Source organism: Hemitrygon akajei, chromosome 31, assembly GCF_048418815.1.
Source record: "Hemitrygon akajei chromosome 31, sHemAka1.3, whole genome shotgun sequence".
NCBI classification, from domain to species: Eukaryota; Metazoa; Chordata; class Chondrichthyes; order Myliobatiformes; family Dasyatidae; genus Hemitrygon; species Hemitrygon akajei.
In genome coordinates this window covers 12,728,071-12,749,256 of record NC_133154.1, presented here as the reverse complement: position 1 = coordinate 12,749,256, position 21,186 = coordinate 12,728,071, and the positions used below count along the sequence as shown (strand labels likewise).

The 21,186-nt window shown below is 45.5% G+C and overlaps 1 protein-coding gene across 1 annotated transcript in view; it reads right to left on the bottom strand.

Annotated features, from left to right (window-relative positions):
- Positions 1-855: 855 nt before the first annotated feature.
- Positions 856-21,186, bottom strand: part of bcat2 (branched chain amino-acid transaminase 2, mitochondrial) — a 36,111-nt gene continuing 15,780 nt past the window's right edge. The window contains exons 3-11 of the mRNA XM_073033446.1: positions 16,923-17,123; positions 14,948-15,058; positions 14,347-14,466; positions 13,130-13,293; positions 11,797-11,939; positions 11,108-11,193; positions 9,105-9,245; positions 6,537-6,611; positions 856-3,142 (exon numbers count right to left, since the gene is read on the bottom strand). Coding sequence (XP_072889547.1) covers positions 3,101-3,142; positions 6,537-6,611; positions 9,105-9,245; positions 11,108-11,193; positions 11,797-11,939; positions 13,130-13,293; positions 14,347-14,466; positions 14,948-15,058; positions 16,923-17,123 — 1,083 coding nt within the window. The 3' untranslated portion in view covers positions 856-3,100. The remainder of the gene's footprint in view (positions 3,143-6,536; positions 6,612-9,104; positions 9,246-11,107; positions 11,194-11,796; positions 11,940-13,129; positions 13,294-14,346; positions 14,467-14,947; positions 15,059-16,922; positions 17,124-21,186) is intronic.

The window sequence follows — 21,186 nt, the reverse complement described above, 5'->3', positions numbered from 1 at the left end:
TGCGCAGGTGGAACAGGTCAAAAGCTTTAAGTTCCTCGGGGTGAATATCACAAATGACCTGACTTGGTCTAACCAAGCAGAGTCCATTGCCAAGAAGGCCCACCAGCGCCTTTACTTCCTGAGAAAGCTGAAGAGATTTGGCCTGTCCCCTAAAGCCCTCACTAATTTTTATAGATGTACCATAGAAAGCATTCTTCTAGGGTGCATCACAACCTGGTATGGAAGTTGTCCTGTCCAAGACCAGAAGAAGCTGCAGAAGATCGTGAACATAGCCCAGCACATTACACAAACCAATCTTCCATCCTTGGACTCACCTTACACCGCACGCTGTCGGAGCAGTGCTGCCAGGATAATCAAGGACACAACCCACCCAGCCAACGCACTTTCTGTCCCTCTTCCCTCCGGGAGAAGGTTCAGGAGCTTGAAGATTCGCACGGCCAGATTTGGGAACAGCTTCTTTCCAACTGTGATAAGACTGCTGAACAGATCCTGACCCAGATCTGGGCCGTACCTTCCAAATATCCGGACCTGACTTGCACTACCTTACTTTCCCTTTTCTATTTTCTAATTATGTTTTATAATTTAAATTTTTATTACATTTACTTCGATTTGTACTTTAGGGAGCGCGAAGCGCAGAATCAAATATGGCTGTGATGATTGTGCGCTCTAGTATCAATTGTTTGGTGACAATAAAGTGATATCAGCTTGTTGTAATACCCAGACAGGCATACAAAGCCGAAACCATTTGAATGGAGAAATACACCGACATGTCCTGCTCCAGTTGCACGGATTCACAAGTTTCACACTAGGTGCGTGCAAATACAAACACACACAGACTGAGGGAATGCAACCAAATATAGATAACCATTGATTTAATGAAATATTTGGGTCAGACAGGCAGATACATATGGATAAGTAGTGAAGTTGATCCAGACAAACTTTCTGAATCAAGTAGATCCCTGCACAGCACAGTCCATGAGTGACCATCACAGAATGAGGTTGAAGGGTAAAGAGTTTATTTGATACAAAGCTTCTGGATGGAGTTGACTGCATTACATTATGAAGCACTGTCTTATCAGTGGGGGCATTGTGACAGCCCTATTCTTCTCAATCAATGGACGTCAACACAAACAGAAAGTACTGAAAGTGGCTTTGTTACAGGAAGCTCCAGGTTCCTGACTGGGAGGAGACTCCGCATTGACCACGTACCCTTTCGCGCCATCGGTAACTTGTTAGCCTCCTTCAGCACTGACCGCACGGAATCCCAGCCGCTTGTGTGCGTTTCCCTTGCTCCCCTATCATCCTCCCCCCCCCCACCCCCAGAGCAGTCACTGCACCAGTCCCGAAAACAGAGCCATCGTTGTTTTTACAGGCTGCAGCTTTTTAAACTTGTTCGCTGTGCGCAGGAGGATGAGGTCTTCGGTACAATGGAAGCCGTCTTGAGGAAAAAAATTCACAACAGGAATCAGTGAGAGATGTAGTGTCAATCTCCTTGCACCTTAAAGTTGTATCGATAAACCATTAGCACTGCCACAAGTCACAAATATATGCAAATGCAAAGTATTAAAACAAATCCCATAAATTATAAAAGAAAAACTACCATATAATGCAGCAATACTTCCATTGTGCGTATAAACACTAATTTGTTCTGATTTTGAACTATTCAGAATATACGTGCCTTTGTCCTGTGCATTCAGACAGCCAAAATAGGTAACACATTGATTAGAACAATTGACCTGGACTGGTAAGACAGAGATCTGGACCAACCTGACAGAGACTCAAGTTCAAATCCCACCAGGAGGAAGTTAAATGCTTTGCGTTGATGACTACATAGCCAATGGATTACTGTAGAAACTGATCTGGTTCCCTACCGACCTTTGGGGAAGGGGATCTGTCACCATTAGCCAGTCTGTGCGGGGCTCCAGCCTGTAGTAATGCAGCTGACTTAGAAATGACTTAACGAGCAACATTTTTCAGGGGAATTAACGCTGCCACGTCCCCATCCCGTAAATGAATACTGTACATATTTTTTTAAATGGTCACAGTGACACTCTGGCAGTGATGATCTTTGAGGGAATGGGACTTCAGTGAAGTGCAGTCAGGCTGACCGACTCACCGGAGCTGGGAGAATGGGCATTCAAAGTGCCTGAGTCCCTACATCCATCCCCACGTTACTTAGGACCCTGACCCAACAGAGCCAAGAGATTCGTAAAGTGTCATACTACATGGAACCAGGTTCTTAGGCTCACTGGGTCCAAGCTGACCATTAATCACCCAACTACACTAATCCTATATGAATCTAATTTTTTATTCTTCTCATATCTTCATCAGCTTCCCTCCAGATCAGGGATTCCCAACCTTTGACCCCCCCCCAACCATTAACTGAGGACCCCAGGTTGGGAACCCCGCTCCAGATTCTACTATTCACACACACTATGGCGATTAACCTACCAAGCAGAATGTGTTTAGGATGTTGGGGGAGAGACCAGGCCACCCAGAGGAAACCCAGGTGGTCACAGGGAGAATATACAAACTCCTTACAGACAGGATTGAATCCAGACCTCCGGTGCTGTGAGACAGCGGCTCTGTCAGCTCAGCCGCCTTTAGCTTCGGACAGTTCCAGTTGACGTCTTTGAGAAAAGTAAGATCATGTCTCAACAAGGCCGAAAATCCTCAGCAGCTGATAGAAAGACTACGTTAACTGGTCAGTTCAACAGCACAGGTCAAAGCCATCAGTTCATCTTTTCCGAGCATTTTCTGTTTCCTGTTTGTGACAGGAGCTGAGGATTAAACACTTCTGCTCTCCCTCCATCATCATCAGCTTCTCAAGTCAAAGCAATAACCAACTCCAGGGGCTATGGGTCTCAACCGCATTTGGAGACTAACCGCTACCAATTATTTGATAATTGATAATTAAACTACTTGATAAGAAATTAAAGGCAGACCAGAGAACCCAAGAGAGCACCGCAGAATCTACTTTCTGGACTAATTCTACAACTGCACAAGATTAATAAAGTTTCCCAGATTCTTCCTTGAGAGAAAGTATCCACAGTGCACAGAGCTGTTTCCGGCTTAGGCCTGTGTGGATAGGATCCATTGTTCAGATGACCAGCTTTGTCCACTCGCTGGATTTCCGACCATACTGAAATTAGAACAGAATTAGATCTTTATAATGCCTTTTAGTGTTAGAGTGCACCCTCAACCTCTATCGCTCTCAGACACAGTAAAGGACTACATGTCAATCCACGGCCTCTTCTACTGCCGCGATGAGGCCACACTCAGGTTGGAGGAATAACAACTTATATTCCATTGGATAGCCTCCAACCTGATGGCATTCACATCAATTTCTCGAATTTCCAGTAAATGCACGCCCCCCCCACTTTACCATTCCCCATTTCCCTCTTACCTGCCCATCACCTCCCTCTGGAGCTCCTTCCCTTCCCTTTCTTCCATGGCCTTTTGTCCTCTCCTAAAAGATCCCTCCTTCTCCAGCCCTTTATCTCTTTCACCAACCAACCTCCCAGCTCTTCACCCTTCACCCTCTCCCGGTTTCACCTAACACCTACCATCTTGTACTTCTTCCGCTCCGCCCCACCTTCTTCCTCTGACTTCTCATCTTTTCTCCCCCGACCTGACGAGGGTCTCGGCCTGAAACATTGACTGTACTCTTTTCCATAGACGCTGCCTGGCCTGCCGAGTTCCTAGCATTTTGTGTGTGCTACTTTGATCTCCAGCACCTGCAGAATTTTTCTTGTTTGTGAAAGGACTATACTGTTGTTCACCTGCACTGCACTTTCTCTGTAGCCGTTACCACTTTATTCTGAATTGTTATTGTTTTACCTTGTTCTGACTCGGTGAAATGTGTAATGATCTGATCTGTACGAACAGTAAGCAAGATAAGATCACCCCATATTCTCCTAAATTTGAATGAATAAAGTCCCATCCTACTCTGCCTCGCTCCATAAGTCAGCCCCTTGAGTTCTGGCAATACCCTTCTAAATAATGCACACAAAATGCTGGAGGAATTCAGCAGGCCAGGCAGCGTCTAGAAAAAGAGTACAGTCGACACTTCGTGCTTTGGCAGGACTGGAGGGAAAAAAAAGCTGAGCAGCAGGTTTAAAAGGTGAGAGAGAAAAAGACAAGGAGATAGGTGAAATCTGAATGCGGAGGGGATGAAATAAAGAGCTGGGAAGTAATTTGGTGAAAGAGACAGAAGGCCATGGAAGAAAGAAAAGTGGGGAGGAGCACCAGAGGGAGGCGATGGGTGAGCAAGGAGACAAGGTGAGGGAGGGAAGAGAGGATGGGAAGTGGTGAAGGAGAGGAGTGGTGGGGGCATAACTGGAAGTTCGAGAAATCCATGTTCATGACAGCAGGTTGGATGTTACCCAGACGGAATATAAGGTGTTGTTCCTCTAACCTAAGTATGGCTTCATCACGACAGTGAAGGAGGCCAAGGATAGACATATCGGAATGGGAATGGGAAGTGGAATTAAAATGGGTGGCCACTGGGAGATCCCGGTTTTTCTGGTGGATAGAGCATAGGTGCTTGGTGAAGCAGTCTCCCAATCTATGTTGGGTCTCACCGAGCTACAGGAAGCCATACCGGGAGCACCAGACACAGTATTATGACACCAACAGACTCACAGGTGAAGTGTCGCCTCACCTGGAAGGACTGTTTAGGGCCCTGAATGGCAGTGAGGGGGGAGGTGTAGGGGCAGGTGTAGCACTTGTTCCACTTGCAAGGGTAAGTGCCAGGAAGATCAGTGGGGTGGGGGGGGGGGGAAACGAATGGACAAGGGAGTCGTGTAGGGAGCGATCCCAGCAGAAAGCAGAAAGTGGAGGGTGGGGAGAGAAAGATGTGCTTGGTGGTGGGATCCTGTTGGAGATGGTGGAAGTTTCGGAGAATTACGTGCTGAGCGCGGAGGCTGGTGGGGTGGTAGGTGAGGAACTTAGGTTGGAGGAACAACACCTTATATTCCATTTGGGTAGCCTCCAACCTGATGGAATGAACACTGATTTTTCAAACTTCCAGTAGTGCCCCCCACCCTCCCTCCCCTTCACCATTTCCCTCCCTCACCTTATCTCCTTGCCTGTCCATCACCTCCCTCCAGTGCTCCTCCCCCCTTTTCTTTCTTCCATGACTTCTGTCTCTTTTACCAATTTATTTCCCAGCTCTTTACTTCATCCCCTCCCCCCTCAAGTTTCACCAATCACCTTATGTTGTTCTATTTTCCCTCTCCCCATCCTTTAAATCTACTCCTCAGCTTTTTTTCTCCAGTCCTGCCAAAGGGTTTTGGCCTGAAACGTCGACTGTACTCCCTTTTTTCCATAGATGCTGCCTGACCTGCTGAGTTCCTCCAGCATTTTGTGTGTGTTGCTTTGATTTCCAGCACCTGCGTATTTTCTCTCGTTTGTGGATGTAGGTTCTGCTTTATGCCAAAAGAGGGCAGTGCTGAGCTAAATGCCCCAATGGTGAGAATGCAATGCCACACACACAAAATGCCGGAAGAACTCAGCAGGCCAGGCAGCATCTATGGAAAAACAGTAGCTGGGGTTTCTGCTGAGTTCCTCCAGCATTTTGTGTGTTGCTCAGATTTCCCGCATCTGCAGATTTTCTCTTGTTTGTAATCTCCATGAATTACATTTTTTTCCCTCTTCAGAATTCCAGAGAGACTAACATCTCTGGTCATTAATCCTACAACCACCTTGTCACTTTTTCTTCCAGGTATCACCCACTGCCCTCTGTCTCTCAGCAAAGGGACGGACAGCCCAATCTCACACTGAATATCTTGCCCTTTGTGCTTCCTTATTAAAGACCCACTGTTCCAGAAATGAGATCCTGCCCGCGCCTTGACACCGTCTGCCCTGTGTAACTTGATATCGGCTCCAGTTGGTGGCAGTCAGCTGTGATCCTCAGTCACTTCCACAGGCTCGGAATCAGCCATTTAGTCTGGATGTGCATGAAAGAGTGTTCTAATCCCACAGCTCTCTGTAGTAACATTCCATACATAGAACCCTTAATTATACGCAATCTGAATCAAAGTGTAACTTCAGACATGCGGAGTTACAGGTGTAAAAAACTGGTGCACCAATGTCATTTCAAGAAGTAAGCCTCATGCCACTAAGAAGATAAGTGGTTTGAAAACTAGCCTTGACTTGTTTCCAGTTGTCAGCTCTGTACGCCCACGAGATGGCTTCGGAGAGTCATGGTGCGTAGAATTAACTGGTGCCTTGACACTGCTCTGGCTGATCTGAAATGACTCACGGAGGAGTGTTGGACACTCCCTTGGCAAATAATTGAGGAGATGCAAGCAACCAGATGCAATTTTTAAAAATGATATCTATTTACAGGTAACACATAGCCTAATACTCTGCTCTGTCTGGGAACACTTCATAAAATGCTGTGGTGTATATGATAGGAAATTGTGCCAAGGATTGGTGCGAAGAGATGTACAGTCACTAACTTGAGCTTATATGTGCCAGCATGATTCATTACAAGCTACTGTACACAGTCTTCTAATACCCCAAAGCTTTACCTGAATATCCGTCAATTCTTTCAGGAATCTTTTAGCTACCTCAGGGCCGTTCTCCATGGTGGGAATGTGGTAGTTCTGAAGAAAGAACAAAGGTCAGAATCAGGTTTATTATCACCGGCATGAGTTTTAGAACTGCCTTTTCTACAACATTTCACCACCAAAGTCAAAGCTCAAAGTAAATTTTATTATCAAAGTACATATATGCAACCCTGAGGTTCATTTTCCTGCGGGCATACTCAGCAAATCTACAGAATAGTAACTATAACAGGATCAATGAAAGACCAAGCAGAGTGCAGAAGACAACTGTGCAAACACAAATATAAATAAATAGCAATAAATAACGAGAACATGAGATGAAGAGTCCTTAAAGTGAGATCGCTGGTTGTGGGAACATCTCAATGATGGGGCAAGTGAGTTTAGCTGCACCCTTTTATTCGAGAGCCTGATGGTCGAGGGGTAGAAACTGTTCTTGAACCTGGTGGTGCGAGCCCTGAGACTCCTGTACCTTCTACCTGAGGGCAGCAGTGAGGAAAGAGCCTGGCCTGGGTGGTGGGGGTCTCTGACGATGGATCCACCTTTCCTACAACAGCGTTTCACGTGGGTGCGCTCAATGGTTGGGGGGAGGGCTTTACCCGTGATGTTCTGGGCCGAATTCACTGCCTATTGTAGGATTTTCCGTTCAAAGGTATTAATGTTTCCACACCAGTCAATACACTCTCCATACATTCAGCAATGTGACTCTCAAACTTCTAATGCTTGATTCTTTCATTCCATTTATTTGATTTCTAGTCATTGTTGTTTGGGTCTTTGACTTCCTAGCAGTTGATTAATTTTTGTGTCTTTTTTCACCACGTTAACAAATCTACTGAATGAAAAAAGCCAACAAATGCCCTGTACTTCTCCGCCCAGCAATGAGACTCTGGTTACATTCAATCAGCTGCTTTAGGGCAGGTCAAATCATTCACGTGTTTGACACGAGACTCCAGAAATAGAAACAACATTCCAGGCTGTTACGGGAAGAGATTACCAGGCAGAAAGAGAAAAGGATTCCAAGCCTCCACAAAGAAGTGCAAACATTCCCCACAGACTCCTTGGATTCCAGATAAACACACGAGATTCTGCAGATGCTGGAGATCCAGATTAACACACACACACACACACACACACACAAAATGCCGGAGGAACTCAGCAGGTCAGGCATCATCCCTGGAGAAGAATAAAGAGTCCACATTTCAGGCCGAGACAATGATCAGTCCCTTCTCGGTCCATGGTCCACCCTCTTCTCCTATCAGATTCCTCCTTCTTCAACTCCTTGCGTTTCCTACCCATCACCTCCCTGCACTGAACTCTTCCCAGAACCTATGGGCTCACTTCCAATGACTCTACATCTTATGTTCTTGATAATTATTGCTTGCTTAGTTGTTCCTTCCTTTATCTATTTATTTATTTATTCATTCATTCTTTCTTCCTTCTTGTATTTGCAAAGCTAGTTGTCTTTGGCACATTGGTTGTTTGTCTGTCCTGTTGGGGTGGCCTTTCATTGTATTTACAGTGAATGCCTGCTAGTAAATGAATCTCAGGTTTGTATATGGTGACACATATAAAAATAAATTTTCACTGCCTCCATTGCTTTCTTTCTTATCAATCATAGGATGGTGGTAAAGGCAGATATGTACATTAGGGGCATTTAAGAAACCCTTAGATAGGCACATCAATGATAGAAAGAATGGAGAATTATGTAGGAATGAAGGATTAAATCAATAAATAGAGGGCTATGGGTAAACAGAGGTAATTTCTAAAAGTAGGGCCGAAGGGCCTGTATTGTGCTGTAGGTTTTCTATGTTTCTAACCTCGGAAAAGGATGCCCCTTTAGAATAGAGATGAGGAGGAATTTCTTTTGCCAGAGGGTGGTGAGTCTATGGAGATCACTGCCACTGTCAGCTATGGAGGCCAAGTCATTGGGTATATTTAAAGCAGAGGTTGATAGATTATTGATTTATAAAGGCATGAAAGGTTGTAGCAAGAAGGAAGGAGAATGCGATTGAAAGGGATAATAAATCAGCCAAGATCAAATAGCAGAACAGACTCGATGGGCTGAATGACCTAATTCTGCTCGTATATCTTATGGCATAAAACTCCTTACAGCAATTTCCAACTACAATGAAATGTGACGTTAGTACGTATAATCCATTTAAGTGGGAGGGGGAAACATGCAATGATATTGTGGGTTAATCATAATGGGTCGGGACATTGATGGAAGAGATGTTGAGTTCGGTCACACCCCACACCAAGGGAATGGATTAATGAAACATTATCACAAAGTATACTTCTGTTGAGGTTAATGTCAGGGTAGCCTGCCCTTGCTCACTTCCACATTTGGCTTAAGGTATCGTTGTGTATTTAGGATATTCATCATCTCCCGCAGCATTGAATCCTGCTGAGTTACGGCCTGTGTGGAGTATTGGTCGGAGTTTCAGTTTCCCGCTCTCCTTTGCAACCTGCTACTTGTAATAATGTCTGCAAAAAACCACAGTAAGTTCAGAGATGTGACTCATCAAATGGACTCACCTGGCCCAGATAAAGGATTCGATCGACTGGACACACAACGCAGGCTGTACCGGCACCGAAGATTTCCTTCACTCGATTCTCCTGCAGTCCTTTGACCAGCTCATTCATTGTCATCCCTCGCTCCGAAACTTTAAACTCACCCTGGAAATATACAGTTGTTAATAATGCAGAACCGCCTGCTGACTGCTTGCTAATCTGCACATATCCCCCTCTATCAGGGCAACGGTAATCACAGAATTCCACATCTTACTAGTGGAATTGGAGGGGTTGTTTCCTATGGTGTGGGAGTCTAGGAGCAGATGGCAGAGCCTGAGAGTAGAAGGACGTTCCCTTTAGAACAGAGATGAGGAGGAATTTCCTTAGCCAGAGAGTGGCAAATCTGTGGAATTCACTGCCACAGATGGCTGTAGAGGCTAATTCATTGGGTATATTTAAAGCCAAGGGGTTCCCAATCTGGGGTCCACAGACCCCTCGGTTAATGGTAGGGATAAAAACGATTGGGAGCCCCTGTTTAAAGCAGACGTTGACAGTCCTTGATTAGTAAGGGGATCAAAGGTTACGGGGGTGAAGGGGCTGAGAAGGACAATAAATGAGTCATGATAGAATGATGGAGCAGACTTGATGGGCTGAATAACCTAATTCTACACCCATGTCTTATGGCCTTGTATCATTGTGTTAGCTTCCTCGTCCAAAAACCCACCAGGACTGTGTCAGGTTAAGTAGGGCTGGCAGCATCTCCAATATCCATAACTAAAGCTAAAGGTTCCTGTCTTTGAAAAGGATTTAATGCCATTTTATCACCTACAGAGAGCAGATAGAGGGAGAGGAGGAGGATTTTCATTTCCCATCTCCCTGGGTAAGAAATGAAATGTTCAACAGGTATTAGTTTCGAACAGTAAGGACACTGGTTGGTTCCAGTCAGTGCCATACATTGACGTAAAGTCAGTAACTTCTATTTTGAAAACATCTATTTTTTTTGCAAAGCTGGTGCTGTTCATTGATATTTCCAACAAAATAATCGGGTTTGTTGAGTTACGGCTGCACACAATGTCTCACTGAAATGTTTATCAGACAATGGGTGGTGTCCATGAGCTAACAGCACCAGCGTGTAACAGATCACAACTTAGCACCACTGCACCCAGTGCAAAACTTTGGAGAAGACAGGAGAATGAGGTTGAGGGGGATAATAAATCAGCCATGATGGAATGGCGGAGCAGACTCGATGAGTCAATTGGCCTAATTCTGCTCCTGTGGACTTATAGCCCATTATACCACTGGCATTCAGGGCCGCAATGATGGTCCTCCACCTCCAGCAGTGTTCAGGGTTTCCTTCATCATGTCAGTCATGCAAATCCCGGGTGGAAACTCAGGAATACCGTCACACTCAGATGTAGAAGGATTCTTCATTGCTGTTTCCATAACAATTTTGTTTGAACAGTCAGGGTTGTTAGCCCTGAGCTGAATGAGTGGACCAGTGGACCACTCTTAGTCTGGCTTCTACCCTTTGACCTATTTGGCATGGGTGACCCTACCAAGAGCCAAAGCATAAAGCCCCCAAACCCCACAACAAGGTTGTGGCCCTCTTGGAGGTCTGCTCCTATGTCTTGTAGTCTCAATAACTGGTATCTAATATGACACCTAGTGCACAACACAAGTGATCTCCCTCTTATGATTCAATTGCTTAATCAGACATTAGGCAGGAAATCACAGTGGATACAAAGCTAGCTTTCTGGACTGACCGGCGATGCCTGACCAGAAATAATATCTAAAACACGCTGATTAGAAATTGATTCTTCCAACTTGCGACTAGCAGCTTGAATCCAACTGGCAGCATAACCCCATACCCAGTCTGTCAGGCTCCAAGCAGAACCACACAGAACTAGCTCATGTAGAAAAGTGATAGTCTATTATTAAAAGAATCCCACCCAATGCAGAAGCAGGTGAGAGTGTCTAAGAGACAGTGGAAAAACACACGACGATTTATTGATGAAATGCCATCGTACCCATTGTCGAGCCAGATCCAGCAAACTCTGCCTAGTGACACCCGGAAGGATGGTCCCATCGAGTGGAGGAGTAAGCAACTCCATTTCTAAAGAAGAAAATGTAGAGCTATTCAAAAAGCATCAACATGTAAACATCGGCATTTCGAGCTAGGCAGTCCTCCCCAGGCATCTTCTGAACAGGGATTAAAGGTTTGGGAGCTCAGGGGATTTTGCAAGTGCTGGAAATCCAGAGTATCACACACAAAATGCTGGACGAACCCAGCGGGTCAGGCAGCATCTATGGGGAGGAACAAAGGTCAACATTTTGGGACAAGACCCTTCATCATGACTGAAGAAATGTGTTAAAAGTTTGCGAATTCCCTGTCACTAACACACATAAAGTCCACAACCCACCGTCAACAGATGTAGCTGAAAAGGCACATAATCTGAGAAAGGTGGGCAAAATGGTCTGGCCTTACTATGAAGGACAGATAGGCAGGCAAGGCAAGAGGCAGAGGGAGAGAGTGAGAGCGAGAGCAAGAGACAGGGAGAAGGAGAGAGGAGGGGGAGAAATACACACACACACACACACACACACACACACACACAATTATAAAAGGGCAGCCTTGAGCCTTGTGTGTGATTTGGACCTGATATTGTATTGATGCCAGTGAGCTGCGTGTGGCGCTAGTGTTGCCCGTGATACGTACCACCCTGCTCATTCTTCCAGTAGATTAAGATGTTCATGGTCCCCACTTCTGTGATCTCATGCTTGTCTCCATAGAGCCACAGCACCTGCTGGCAGCCATGCTTCGAAGCTTCATTCTGAACATAAATTGTGGGGCCGTAATTGCTGGGCAGTGAGGAAGTGAGAGGAGAATTCTGTCAGATATTGTACTACATAACCGGATGGTTTTGCACCTGCGTTCACCTTGCACGTCATCCCGCATGGCGAGGGCCTTTCACTTGGGTAATCCAAGCTGGAATACTCTAAGCCTGAGCATTTTAATTAAAGTTAAGATGTTAGTCTGGGAATTGCTTCCTTTCATCATGTCAGTCTGTCCCAACAAAACTCTGGCATTGTAGGCCTACAAGGAAGCTGTGTGCTAGGAGCAATAGAACTGGTCTGAGAGGTTGTGAATACACGGCGTGGCACGCTAGCGTCGTTTTACCATTGATCAGGGTTCGATTCCCACCACTGTCTGTAGGGAGCTTGTACGTTTGTACCTTCTCTCCACGATCATTTGGGTTTCCTCTGGGTGCTCTGCTCCTCTCCCACACTCCAAAGACTTGGGGTTAGTGAGTGAGTGAGTCTGGGCATGTTATGTTGGAAGCTTAGCGACTCCCACAGGCTGCCCCCAGAACAATCATCAGACTGTGTTGGTCATTGACACAATATTATCTATTTCACTGTACGTTTTGATGCACCTGTAACAAATAAAGCTAATCTTTAACATTTAAAATCTTTTACAGCTTCCAAATTAGTAACTGGCTATAAAAGTCGGGCTAGTTGAATTTTTATCTTCTCCCAGCACCAACAGTTCTTTGAGTATCATCCTATTGACGCAGATTTCCTATTCGTTGTCCACACACAAGTCCAGTATGTTCCAACAAAAAGACTATTAGTCCACAGCAGAATGTATTAACAATCAGCACCAGGAGACCATGCTAATGTTCACCCTCCTGAGTCCACAGCTGATAGGAGCAGAGAACAGTGCTGGGCACTCCTTGTCCCTGTGGCCCAATGCTGGGAAGTCCATGTCCCTTTAGCCTATGCTGGGAATTCCTGGTCTCCACAAAGCCTAGTGCTGTGAACTCCTGGTTTCCACAGCCCAAAGTTGGGAGATCCTGGTCTACACTGCCCAATGCTGGGCATTATACCTCTCAATGTTTCAGTGCCAAAGAGCCTGGTCTCCCCAGCCCAGCACCAGGGGTTTCCAAGTTTGGAGCTTCTGGTCCCCATGGCCAAATGATTCTCTCCATTAAATTATACTTTTACCACTTGTATCTACATGTCTGCTTCATTCGTTTGTGCTCACTTACCCTCCCAATTTGCAGTCGCCTACACCTCCTTTCCAAGCGCGCACAAACTGGGGGTCAGCGAGCAATGAGACGGGGCTGAAGGTTCCAGTGGAAAAGTAGGGGCCAACCGGCCCAACAATCACAAAGAGCAAGGCGTGATTGGCTCGAGCCACGCCGAGCGAAGGCTGCGGAGAGAAAAGAAACGCGCCATGGTGAAGGTCTGCTCCATTCCTATGAAATATTTAACTTGTGCAGCTGGCTGAGAAGCCAACTGTCCGACCCCACGAAGGAAATCAGGGGCAGGATGATATCGGGGAGGGCAGACTCAGCAGCCCTGCTGCATCGAACGATCAAACTTGTTCACCGTGTATAGTTACGTGTATTAGGAATTTGCCGTGTGTGTTGGTCTGTGCAAGTCATACCACAAAATGCAACGATATTCAACAATACCATGCAGGGGAAGCCTGGTGCATAGCGGTTAGAGTAACGCAATCACGGTGCCAGGGACCCAAGTTCGATTCCTGCCACTGTCTGTAAGGAGTTTGCACATTCTCTCTGCGTCAGTTTCATCTGGGTGCTCCCGTTTCCTCCCACATTCCAAAACTGTACGGGTGAGTAAGTTAAATGGTCACGGGGGTGTAATTGGGGAGCGTGGGATTATTGTGCCGGAAGGGCCTGTCACTGTGCTGTATCTCAAATAAAATGATTTTAAAAAAAAGTCATTTATGGGATGCGTGCATCGCCAGCTAAGCCAACGTTTATAAAGTAAAATGATAAGAATAAAGAATAATATTAAAAAAATAAAGTTAGAGGTTAACGTACAGATATGGAATAAAATGTTTTAAAGTGTTTACAGTGCAATGACAGGGGTAATAGAGAGGGGTGGAGGGGTAACTAGATCAGATTAACCATCACAGTAAGAAGATGGTTAGAGAAGTGTGGAGAATGGGATCACAGTGAGTTCATCCGTAACAAAGGAACACATGGTTTAAGGTTGATATTAAAAGCATAAGAGGTAAAATCAACGGAAATAAGCTTTACACAAAGAAACAGTCGGCAGTAATCGTTTTATGAAAGTGTGTAAGTCACAGCACTGGAAAATAACAATTTGGCTTTATTTCATATAATAAACAGCTCCACATTCACATTCCATAAGGCTTAGTCTGGAAGTTACACAGCTCTGTGAGGCCAATCTGTTAACGCTCACAGCATTAACCAGCATAACAAAGGTCTCTTACCTCTGTGCCAATGAAGGTGGGCCGGATGTAGAGACTTGCTGTATCAGAATACGGAACCCATTCTCTGTCAACTTCGATAAGTTTCCGAATACATTCCAACAGCTCCCCCTTGTCAAATTCCTAATAAATACAGATAGGCATAGTCCTTGGAAGCTCTGGTAGAGAAGATCTCAATGTCCAAAGGGCAGCAGGCAGTAAGAGTGTTGCATTGCAATAACATGTAACATTACCAACACTAAGCAGGCAGGGTAAAAGAGGTCAAAAAGACGCAGCGTGCTAGGAATGGAAATTCAAAAGTGGGGTAGCAATATTATCATATTCAGATAAAATATCTGAGATTAGAATTAATAGGCACTGTCACAATGGAGCTTGTCTAGCTGATCCACGTTGGAGTTGGCTTGAAATACCAAAGAAAGAAATTCTAATCTTCTATTCAAAGAGTGACATCCCTGGGCATTGCATTGAATACTTGCAAGCCCTAACATGGAATGCTGGGAAGTGGCTGTCCACATTTGGCAATTTAACAAGTAAAGCTTTCTGAGCTTTCCTTTAGCTCTCGTTCAGGCATTCAGCAGAGAATGTAAGCAAGCGTCCTACGTACTGGCAGGCAAGCTCTGACCGCCGACCGGTGCATCCGCACCATGTTCAAGTCCGGTCGGAACATTCGGATCTTGTTGTCCACGCCACGGAAAGCCTTCATACCTTCAAACAGCTGTTGGTGAAAACAGAAAAGAAACACATTTCACTTCAAATTGTCCCAAGGGCAAAAAGACAGGCTCGTCCACTATAATTTTCATCCTTAGCGCACCCTCCCACCAGTATCAACATTCTAAATGGGATTAGACTGACAGGTTGTGTCGAGCTGATGTTAGGCATTTGACTTTCATGTACAAAGGTTTACAAGGTAACAGTGGGTCTGGTGCCAAATTTTCAATGAATATTGTACAATAATTTCAACAGAATTAATGGAAATGCATCTGGCATAATCAACTAAAGAAAGCCTCAGAAAATTCGGACAAATTCCATTGGAGTAACTATACTGTCATCTATTAATTTAAAATACGGACCTGGTGCTGGCAAAAACACCAGAAGTACTTACTTACTGCCCACTGCTCAAGTGTGTTTAGGGCAGCAATGAAGATCTTCCAGTTCTGCTGGTGTTCATCATCCTGTCAGCAGCTTCCTCTCGCTTTTCACTACCAAGCAAGTCCCGGGTGGAGACTCAGGAATACCGTCGCACTCAGGTTTAGACGAATTCTTCACTGCTGTTTCTGTAGCAGTTTTGTCTGACCAGTCAGGATTGTTCGCCCCAAACCCGGAGGACTGGTGGACCACTCTTAATCTGGCCTCTACCCTCTGACCGGTTTGGCGTGGATGACCCTAGCAAGAGATAACTCACAAGGCCCTGACTCCAGACAACATAGCTCTCCAGGTCACTGAGGCAAGTAATCCTCCAAGCCCAATGACAAGTTCGCAGTCCTCTTGGAGGATAACATCAGAAAGATCAGTCAATAATGCATTTGTTTCTGCACTTTGGGATCTGACACGTTCACTGTCTCTTTGGTCACATCCAAGCATGGACACTGATAGAGGTAGCACAGGCACATTTTAAATAAAATACTCACGTCCTTGCTCCTTCTGTTACTTAGAATTTCTAGCACAGATACTCAAGTGGTCCATGATGTCACACAGAAGACTCCTCCAAATTTCCATCTCATCCTGTCAACATACCCTCATTTTCAAATCTATACTTTACACCTTTTCTTACAACATAGGAGTCCATTCAGTCCATCGAGCTTAAGTCAACTTTCAAAGCAATCCCAACAAAAATGCCCCATTTACATCCCCGTAACCTATTCTTCCAGCTGGCTGGTGGTGTAGTGGTATCAGTGCTGGACTTCAGGTCCCAAGTTCGAATCCAGCCAGTCCCTTGCACGCTTTCCATCCGTGCTGGGTTAAGCGTCGAGCTAACAACTTGGCCTCGTAAAAAAAGTCAAATGCTAAGGAAACACCGAAAATGCTGTCCAATGCGCCACAGGGCGTGGAAAGGAACAACAACAACCTATCCTTTGCACATTAACTTTAACTGTCCACAACAACAACCTATCCTTCGCACATTCCCATTAACAATCCCCAGGTCTCCCACCGGCCACCCACGCCAGGGGTCATCAGCAGTAGCCAATTAACCTTACAACTGGAATGTCTTTGGGAAGCATGAGGAAACAGGGGTAACCTGGAGGAAATCCAGTGGGTTCAGGGTGAACGTGTACACCGTTGGTGAGGACCGTAGCCAGGTGACAGAGACCGTGAGGTGGCAGTAGTACCCACAATGCCAATGTGCTGCCACCCATGAGTTGCCCAATTACATCAACCTTCTCCTTAAACTCACTCGGACTGTTCAAATCCCACATTGTAACCACTCCCAGAGAACTGTTCTCCTTAGTCTCCCTGTTCATTACCTAAGGCTGATGAAGTTCACAGTTACCGAGTGGTGCCTGATGTTTAAAAGGCGCACTCCTTGGATCAGCAAAGTCAAGTACAATGAAAGGATTGCTCTACCTTTAGAAATTGATTACCTCTATAGAATAATGCAGAACGGAAGATGCCGGGTGAAATGACAGGTTCTGCAGAGGTTTAATGTGGGGCTTGCCCCATCCTTTGACTACATCCCATTCCACCATTAACATGTGGTCTGAGAACGACTTGCCAAACACCAGGTTGCTGCTGTCGGGCTTCTCCTTGGGCTGTTTAGTGAGTTCAATCTGCAAATCAGCGGCCTGTTTGAAGCAGAGAGACAAAGAGTCAGAGTGGTGTGTTTTTGAAGACAAGGCAACTGCACGTCATGATGACTAACGTAGTACTAACTCTGTGCGACTTCCCAGGGTGCCCTTTCCTCTGCTAATGAACGGTCATCGGGCTGGAACAATGACACTGCCCAACTGGCTGGGTACGACTATCAATTTCTGTTTCTATTCCCAGTATATCTCAGTGCCTGGGTTTTGTATTTTCATTTGGTAAGCATTTTCTGTTCCATCCTACCTCACATCTCTCTACTGCCATGAGGAGGCCAAACTCAGGTTGGAGGAGCAACACCTCATATACCGTCTGGGTAGTCTCCAGCCCCTTGGCATGAACATTGAATTCTCCAACTTCCAGTAATTCCCACCCCCTCCCTTCCCCCATCCCAGTTTCACTCTACCTCCTCTTCCAGCTGCCTATCACCTCTCTCATGATTCCGCCTTCTTCTACTACCCATAGTGCTTCCTCCTTACATTCCTTCTTCACCTTTCCTGCCTATCCCCTCCCTCACCCCTTGATCTTTCCTCTTACTGGTTTTTCACCTGGCACATACCAGCCTTCTCCTTCCCACCCTCTTTACAGGGCTCCTGCCCCCTCCCTCTTCAGTCGGGTCTCGGCCCAAAACGTTGACTGCTCATTTCCACAGATGCTGCCCAACCTGCTGAGTTCCTCCAGCGTGTTGTACGTGTTGCTTTGACCTCAGCATCTACAGTGTACTTTGTGCTTACTATCTCACACCCTATTCTAGACCATAGAACACAGGAGCAGAAATTAGACCGTTCAACCCGGAGTCTGCTCCGCCATTTATTGCCCACCTCTACCCCAGTCTCTGTAACCTTTGACACTATTGCTAATCAATAACTTATCAATCTCTGCTTTAAATACAGTGGATTCTGGTTAGTTGGGCCATCAGTCATCAGGGCAGATGCTTATTTGGGAAAACTCTTAAATAACAAAAACTAATCAAGAAAACGGCCAGGATTCCCTTTGTTTACTCCGTACACTATGCCACTTAATTGGGTCAGGACTGTTGCCAAAGCTTCAAACAACTGTTAATTGCATTCTCTTGTGTGGCCGTTGAACACTAAACTGTCCTTAGACTGAACAGCTTTTAAATAGCAACACACACAAAATGCTGGTGAACGCAGCAGGCCAGGCAGCATCTATAGGAAGAAGTACAGTCAATGTTTCGGGCCGAGACCCTTCGTCAGGACTAACTGAAAGAAAAGATAGTAAGAGATTTGAAAGTAGGAGGGGGAGGGGGAGATCTGAAATGATAGGAGGAGACAGGAGGGGGAGGGATGAAGCTTGTTGCTGGAAAGTTGATTGGCAAAAGGGATACAGAGCTGGAGAAGGGAAAGGATCATGGAACGGGAAGCCTAGGGAGAAAGAAAGGGGGAGGGGAGCACCAGAGGGAGATGGAGAACAGGCAAAGAGTGATTGTGAGAGGGACAGAGAGACAAAAGGAAAAAAGGGGAAAAAATAATAAATAGATAGATAAATAAATAAGGGATGGGTAAGAAGGGGAGGGGGCATTAACGTAAATTAGAGAAATCAATGTTCATGCCATCAGGTTGGAGGCTACCCAGATAGAATCCCTTTAGCCAATCAACCCCTGAGCTCCCAGCCCCATCCCTCCCCCTCCTGTCCCCCGCACCACCCCAGATCTCCCCCTCCCCCTCCAGCCAATCCCGACAAAGGGTCTCGGCCCGAAACACCGACTTAACCCACCACCCCCATGGATGCCACCTTGGCCCACAGTGCCCCACCAGCACTCCGCGCATGCTGCTTGAACCTCCAGCATCCACAGATTTCCCCGTGAAATGTAACCACTAGTTTGCACCGCTGTTTCAGGGTTACAGTATTATATAACAGTCTAATCCATTTTAAAAAGAAGAATCTTAAACAGATAGCCCTATTCCTCCCGATCAAATGCCTTTTCAGTATCGAGTGAGATAGCTGCTATAGGTGACTGATTAACAGCCACCGACCACATAATATTCATAAGACGCTTTATGTTATCAGATGAGCAGAGCCTTTTAAATAGCATCAGTTTTACGACCAAAAAGCAGTGATTTTTGCCACTGATAGTTGGTGAGAAATAAGCAGTAAGACAATCCGGAACTGTTTCGCTCACTGCGGTTTCAAGCATTCAGGCTTAAAGATGCCAGAAATGGCCGGGAGTTAAAATGAAACAATTTCATGACTTCAACAAGTTAGGCACTACAAAGAATGTGAAGGTAGCAACAATCATCTTGAATATTACGATTAAGATGAAGATTTGAAGGATGCAATCGTCAAAAGCAGTGTCTGAAGGCTTGGTGTCTGCGCTGATTTTGTTTATTTACAATCAATCAAAAGGACACAGCCACATACACTGGTTGAATTGCTCCATTGATAATTATTAGGAACTGCAGTTTTATAGTACTGTAGAGGTAATGTTATGTACTGTATTTCATTTAAATATCTAATTTGTTACTCAGGTAAATGGCACTTTTCGTCTTTTTTTTTAATAAGTTTAACAATTTAAACTATTTCCATGAAACTTTGTGTAATTGGGGTAACTGCTTAATTGGGCCAAAGCATACTGGTCCCGACATTCCCCAATTAACCAGAGTCCATTGTATACCCAGTGACTTTGGATCCACAGCCGTCTGTGGCAATGAATTTCACAAATTAAACACCCACTGGCTAATGAAATTCCTCCTCATCCCTGTTCTGAAAGAATGCCCTTGTATCCTGAGATTGTGTCCTCCTTCACAATGTCCACGCTATCCAAGGCTTTCAATATTCGATAGATTTCAGTTAGATTTTGTGAATGACAGTATGAACAATCATCATCTCTGAAATGTTTTCATTTTTCTACTAACCTCCTTCTGCGCGCCCATGAATACCTCCGAAAATTCTTCCCGTTCACTCCTTCCCAGTGTGAAGCAAACATGAAATTGGCGTCTTGGTCTTTGCTTCTTCCCACAGGTTTCTAGCTATACAGATCGTTCCTTCCTGATTTGCTGCCTCCCCAATGGACATGTGACCAGCCACCAAAGGTGGGAAAGGTATTCCTGTTTTCTTCCATTCTTTCTCAATTGGAATCTGGCTGCCAGGCACTCAGGCCAACCTTAGCTCCCTAACTGAGTCAGAACCTCCTTTATCTGTTCTGCATCCATCCTCAGTGATTCTATAATCATGTTATCCCTGTCCTATGTGTGAAGTGAGACAAAGTACTTATTCTGTTCTGTTGTATTGCTTCTGTATTAATGTTCTCCACATTAACTCCTCTACCTCTTTGTCCACCTTATAATGGACACTATAAACATTCTTTCATTAATTTATGTTGCTCTCTTGCAAGTTCTTTTTGGGTGGTGGGGTGGAGATACATCTCTACAAAAGGAGGGGTAAGGCACCCCTTCCCCCTGCTAGCCTGCAGGTCACCTTTGGGCAATGTGTAGCCCTCCCCCGATCAGGGTCACACAAAGCCATGGGAACAAGTCGTATGAGCAGCTGGTTATGCGATCACTGATGCCAGGCAGACAATCTCTGAAGAGTATTGATAATGGCTGGAGTCACCCGTCTTGTAAAGACACTGCCCAGAAGGCAGCGATGGCAAACCACTCCTGTAGTCAAAGATCACGATCACCCACATTATTGACAGGACACACAATGGTGATGATGACAAGTTCTTTGTCCTTGTAATCTTTACACCATGTTTTCCAGTTCATTGGCCTTGCTATGGCTTTCGTGTCCCAGCCAAGTTATATCCCTCCGCCCAAAACCCGATCCAGCCTATGGCTTGGGCCATGCTCACTCAAAAAGCCACACTGAGATCCAGGAGATGCTTGGTCATGTTCAGGATCACCTCCGAGCCTGATTCTCTGTAAATGCAGCATCCTCCAGCAGGAAGCTGATCGACAGCACAGACCTTGGGTGAACGGAGTGTGGACCCTGGGTGGCTACACTACTCTGGCACTCCAAGATCCTTGCTGCTGCCTGGGATGATATTGGTAAATACTACAGCAAGCAGAGCCACAGCCTGGTGTGAAC